Source organism: Macadamia integrifolia, chromosome 5 (genome assembly GCF_013358625.1).
Source record: "Macadamia integrifolia cultivar HAES 741 chromosome 5, SCU_Mint_v3, whole genome shotgun sequence".
In the NCBI taxonomy this organism is placed as follows: Eukaryota; Viridiplantae; Streptophyta; class Magnoliopsida; order Proteales; family Proteaceae; genus Macadamia; species Macadamia integrifolia.
In genome coordinates, this window is record NC_056561.1 from 35,366,424 (window position 1) to 35,372,423 (window position 6,000).

The window sequence follows — 6,000 nt, forward strand, 5'->3', positions numbered from 1 at the left end:
AGTCAAAACAAGAGGGCAAATGTCAATGTAAACCCCATATCTCATTATATGAGAGGATGCATGCCAGAATCTACACTCCTGCGTCATTTGTTTCTTTCTCCCTTATTTGAGTTGGTGTATGTCTAAAGTAATAATAGTGAGGGGATTTTAAACACATATATATCGATCATTTTAATGGAGTCAAATTTATATTGGACTCTTAGCCCGTAGGGAAAAATGAAAGTGGGAAGAGCTGAGCCAAATTTTGATGGAGCCCAGCCCAGTCCAAACTTCAGCTGGACATCGAAACCTCTGGCTAGTATTGGATAGGCAGCTCTCCTTAGTATCCATTGTCTACTAGTAAGACGACACCATGATTGAACTCTTGGTCATCATTACACTTTCACCTTACCTGTATTAATAATGTGGTCCTCTTTTCTCTCTATCATTGCGAGATAATCTATCATATACGAATTTTTAATATACACCTATAGACATGTCATTCAGACATTCCCATCATACAAGAAGAGAAAATAATGGCAAAGAATTGATAAATATTTTTGTGATTTTAAATAGAATGAAGGATCTGCAGAGATTACAGTTGCTGTCTAAAAATCTAGAGTTCTACCTCTATAAGTATTCACTTTCAACAGTGAACTGCATCGCAATCACTTGTTCCCAAACTTTCAACTTTTCTACATTGACAATATTGAGAGTTAAAGAGTTACAATCCAACCTCGGTTTGTTCAAGATCTTTGATGCCTTAATATATTTGAGGAGCTCTCTTCACTTAAATGCTTTAAGGTTTCGGGTAAGACTCTTTAGCAAAAATTATTTGATTTTAACCACATTTGTGAAACTTTATTGCCCTCCACTCATGTGTGGAACAAAGAGTTGAATTCAAGAAACATTTGAAAAGTTAAATCTCTTGAAAAATGGGTTCAAAACTAAGAATACAAGGAATAATCTAATGCATGAAACCACCTGCCAAACATATGGTTGAGTTAGGCTATCATTTAATTTGATCTTCTTGGCTTGGGTTGATCAAAATGGAGTCTAATCCTCTACAACATGCATTCCAGTTTTATCTCTGCAGGACACATTTCAAAGGGATGAAAGAAGCATCTAAGGAGTATTTTGGATAATTTCAAATATGGGTGGCTGAGATAGCATTTGATGTTTCCTTCATTTGAATGTGAATTTTAGAAGATCCACACTTATCAAAATGGATCAAATTTGTATTCACCCATGGTGAAGAGAGAACTTCTTAATCCATAGGATCTGACCCTACAATTGAACTAGGAAAGTTCCTTGCAATTCTATGGTAGATCCAGAATTTATTATTAAGACACTAACATCACTTTCCTTTGCCCAACTTTTTTCCTCTTGCCTTAATTTATTGGATTCACCTTACCTAACTCTTTCGACCTTTCTAATTAATCCATCTTTCATCAAGATAAAAAAGTGTTAGTGGGTTTTCTTTTCTATGTCATCAAGATAAGTTTAGGTTGGTAGGCCATCCAATAAAGATAAATTGGTCTTAATTATTTACTCAAATTGACAGATTGTGCTTACTTTGTACAGAGGAAAATGAATCAAAGTAGCATTTTCTTTTATATTTTAGATTTTCTAATCTGTTGTAGCTAGCAGGGTCTTTAGGAACAAGACATGAAGCCTTTTCTGCTGCCTCTCTTCTTCATCTTTTTCAATCTTTCCTCTTAGATATATTCTTAATATGAATCTCTTTGTTTTTTATTGTCAAAAAAAAAAAAAGCTGGGTCAGGGGTAAGAGCAGTATTGGAAGAAATACCATATCTTCATGCATTATCTAGGAAAGGAAGTATTTGGTCTACAACAAAACCCAATTCAAGTTATTCAATGAGAATCAAAAGGACAATATCACTGTAACGATAGATGTTGTTAAGGCTCTTTCCACCACTCAAAGGGGGGGGGGGGGGGGAAAGCATGTCTTTAGAGCTTCCAATGCAGTACCGTAGCAACATCTCTTACCTAGTAAAGAAGAAGAGAAAAAGTGCAGTGGCGAACAAACAGATTAGAAGCCAAAAATGAAGAACCAATGCATTAAAAAAGGGGAGATCATCAGCTCTCCTTTGTATTTCACTAATAACCTTATTCTCATAGTTACTGATATAAGATTATTGAGCTTATCATCAAAGGAAAGTACAGATGACATACAAACATCTTTAGACGAAAGAAAGATGAGAAAAAGCAAAGGAGAGTCACTGACTATGGTGATGTTCATACAGAGAGAGGTGGTGAGAGGCCGAAGTCAAGACCCCAGAGCTCAAAAGATCCATTCACAAAATCGTAGTAACCTCCTTTCAATGCCAAAGTTTTCTTCACCAAACCGTCTCTCACAAATGGGTAAGTTAGAAGGTTACTCAGTGATACGTTCACGGCTTCCTGCATTCACAGTCCAACAAACAAAGAGTTATCATATCAGAGTTCCAGTCAAGATCAGTTGTTGACCCAAGTGACTATTTCTGATTCTCTTTCCCAAAAGGATCTGTTTCTCTTGCCCAAATCTAGATTCAAAACATTAAAAAAAGTTGTTTCCCATCCCCAAGAGGATCTTCATGGGTAGATAATTCCATCACAAACTAATCACCAATTCAAAGATAGAAGACACTTTTGAATGGTTTAATATTCTCACAAATCACGGGCAATTTAATAACCCAGTAAGTATTGTCTGAACCACACAAGGTTGTTTTCCATTAAAGGAGATTAAACACCAATGCAAGACCCAACCAACTGACCCAATGAATGGTAGGTTAAATTTGTGCTGTTTGGTTTGATTTTTGGACCTTGTGTAGGCTCCGTTTGGTAGTAAAGAAAGTGAAGGGAAATATTTACATTGTCCTTGCAATTAAACACTGAAAATGATCTTTTATTTTTTTTCTTTCTGTAAAACATATTTCACTTCTTATGAAAAAGTTTACTTTTTTCTTGCAACCAAACGGAACCGTAGGTGTAAAATAATGAATTATGGACGATGAATACCATTATGGTCTGCTGGCAGACAAGAACGTGAAGAAAGCGTTTATGATGCAAGCATAAGTAAATAAAAGAGAAGAATATGATAATGGGACCGAGGAGTTTATCAGACAAGGGGTTTACCTTTTCGCACAGTGTGCATAGTTCGGGGAGAGGTAAACCGCCGTTCTCTGCATTAACCTTTGCTTTGGCCGGTGAGCAGATTTTCACCCAGTCTTCTATGAAATCACTGCACATCCCAAAAATCAACTTTTCATAAGTGCCTTTTTTGGACTTCAACCAAAGATGCAATGAGCAGATCAAGTCATTGGGTTCTCGTGCAATCTTGATCAATACATATAGAGTTTACATCTGAAGGATTTCATGTGTGGATCAAATCGTATGAGAATGATTCACATATGAGAACCTGATCCATAGTCAGATGAAACTTCTTATCAGAAAGAAAATAAAAATAAAAAATCAGTGTCATCTTTACAAGTGGCATAGGGAACACACTTATGAAGAACAATAAAATGATTTTATATTCATGTGTAGGAGAGAAATAGAGAGATGATGAAGATGGAGGTTTGAGAAAACAATTGCAAAGAAAAAAGTTTAGGTCTATCACTTTTATTTTTTCTTCTTTCAATCTCCGAAATCTGGTCTTAGACTATATTAATTTATTTATTTTTTCTTAATGACGGGTATTAATCCCGCGGGTCCATATTGACCTTACAATCGCATAGATCATGTCATTTTGGAGTTGAATGAGAATCATTCAACTCTCATCAGAAGAAGTGAAGAGCACTAAATGCCCCGTGTGAGTGATCCCAAAGAAATAAGAGGAGTTGAACTCAAAATCACATATTTTCTAAGACGAAGATCCCTTGTCAACTTATTACCCCCTGAGGTTAGTCCTAGACTGCATTGCCACATGAGACACTATCACGAGAGAGAGAGAGAGAGAGAGAGAGAGAGAGAGAGGAATAACAAAATAGCATTCAATACCACTGAAAGTACATGGATCACAAAGTCCTCCCCTAAAGCTATCTCCTGGTGCTGGCAGGGCATAAAAGGTTTGAGGAAACAATTGTAAAGTAGTAAACAGCATAAAGGTTGGGGGACAAGACAAAAAGCCATAACAGCCTCGCAATATTATTCTACTGAAATCCATATACGTAATCAACAAGGTTATGTTAGTAGACAAACCGAGTTCCTCACAAAAGCAAACAAAGAAGATAAAAAGACAAAAGGACTTACGTAGAAGTGGGGCCGGAATCAGGGAAAGACATGAGTCCCTTTATCCCACCACAACAGCTGTGTCCGATGACCACGATATTCTGAACCTGGTGGAATGAATCAAAATTAAAAGCAATCAGTATGGATCATATACGTATAAGTCATCCCAGGAATAAATTAATAATGGTTATTATGTCCTCCCGAAAAGGAGGAGAGAGATTCCATATTCCACCCCTAAATATAATTAAGTTGATAGACTAGGGAAGCTTAAGAACACCTGCTAAGCTTACCGTTAGGTGGATACCTCCACCTTATGTGGTATGGGGTTGGCAGGAGGGCCTGATCGACCCTTTTCCACTTGGTTCAAAGGGCCTAACGATTAAAAAAACAAGATGATAGACGGTAGGAGAATATAACCAAAAGGGAGATGAAACTATAAGACGAGTTTTGGTTTGGTTTTGATTTAGCTCAAAATATAAAATACAAAAATTAAAATCTAGCCAAGGAACACATTTTCAAAATCAAAAAAGTTTCAGTTTTTATTCGATTTTGTATTTTGGTGTTTATATTTATTTCTAAGTCATATTTCAGGTATTTTAGTCAACTTTTTACATCTTCATCATCAGAAAACCTCTTACTTATTAGGGTTAAAATCCCTCAAAAGTTTTTAAATATTAGAAAAAAAATAGAATTTATTATCCAGATTGATTGAAATAGTAAAATATATATATATATATATATATATATAATTTCACATGGTTCCTTATTTGGTTTGAAAATAGGTAATTCAATATCATTTAACAGTTTTAATAGCAAAACCTATCAAAACCAAAAAAAATTCTAACTTTTGAAACCAAACCAACTTACTTCAGACTGATTCAGTTCAATTTTAAAAGTTTGATTTTGGTTTTAATTCTAAATTAATATCCTTGTACCAAACTATTTCCCTCGAGGCAAAAAGATCTTATTTAGACATTGGGGGATGCTTTCCTATGTCTTTACATTGATCATAACATGCTGGTATCCACTGATCTCTCATCTTTACTTGAAATGACTTTGTTGTCCTCTTTTGTGTGCACACCTTATTGATGTACTAATTGTTTATGCTGTTTTCTTAGAAAAAAAAACAAAAAAAACAAAACAAAACAAAAAGGAAGGAAACAACTATTCACCTTGAGATGCAAGACAGCATACTCGACAGCCGCTCCAACACCAGCGTATTTAGTCTATCACAGATAACTGTCTCATTACGAATAAATCGAATAGCATAGCAACAGTCCAAAGAGAGAAGAGAGAAGATAATTAGTACTAAGGAGAGTATATATTTTGGAGTTTACCTGGTCGTATGGGGGGACCATGTTGGCGACGTTGCGGACCACAAAAGCCTCACCAGGCTGGAAATCAAGAACATGGGAGGGGCACACACGGGAGTCCGAGCAGGCAAAGACCATGAACTGCACACCAAGCACACCCATAACCCACCATTTTAATTGCCCATATTCATGCTTCTTTAATCTTTATTTATCAATAATATTAATAATGATCTAATTAACAAGTCCATGTTCGTCCTGCCAATTACAAATTAATTGAGGTTTCACATTTTAGAAATAGAGATTAAGAATTACCTTAGGGCTTTGGCCCTTGGCCAGCTCACCATGCAACGCGGGATTTGTCCTGCAAATACGCATAACATGTTACCCACTAATTCTAAGGATATGATGTTGGATTCAATTTTCTTCATCTCTAAGGACATGATGTTGGATTCAATTTTCTTCATCAGCAATAATT

At 35.8% G+C, this 6,000-nt stretch overlaps 1 protein-coding gene across 5 annotated transcripts in view; it reads right to left on the reverse strand.

Moving 5' to 3' along the window:
• Positions 1-1,776: 1,776 nt before the first annotated feature.
• The window catches only part of LOC122079993 (carbonic anhydrase 2-like), a 9,674-nt gene continuing 5,450 nt past the window's right edge, over positions 1,777-6,000 (reverse strand). For 4 of the 5 annotated variants that reach the window (XM_042646820.1, XM_042646822.1, XM_042646823.1 and 1 more), the window contains 7 exons: positions 5,838-5,886; positions 5,550-5,666; positions 5,385-5,438; positions 4,234-4,319; positions 3,118-3,223; positions 2,245-2,403; positions 1,777-1,989 (listed from right to left, as the gene is read on the reverse strand). In XM_042646820.1, coding sequence (XP_042502754.1) covers positions 1,951-1,989; positions 2,245-2,403; positions 3,118-3,223; positions 4,234-4,319; positions 5,385-5,438; positions 5,550-5,666; positions 5,838-5,886 — 610 coding nt within the window. In that variant the 3' untranslated portion in view covers positions 1,777-1,950. Of the gene's footprint in view, positions 1,990-2,227; positions 2,404-3,117; positions 3,224-4,233; positions 4,320-5,384; positions 5,439-5,549; positions 5,667-5,837; positions 5,887-6,000 lie in introns of all 5 variants that reach the window. The other variant, XM_042646821.1, reaches the window with a different exon arrangement.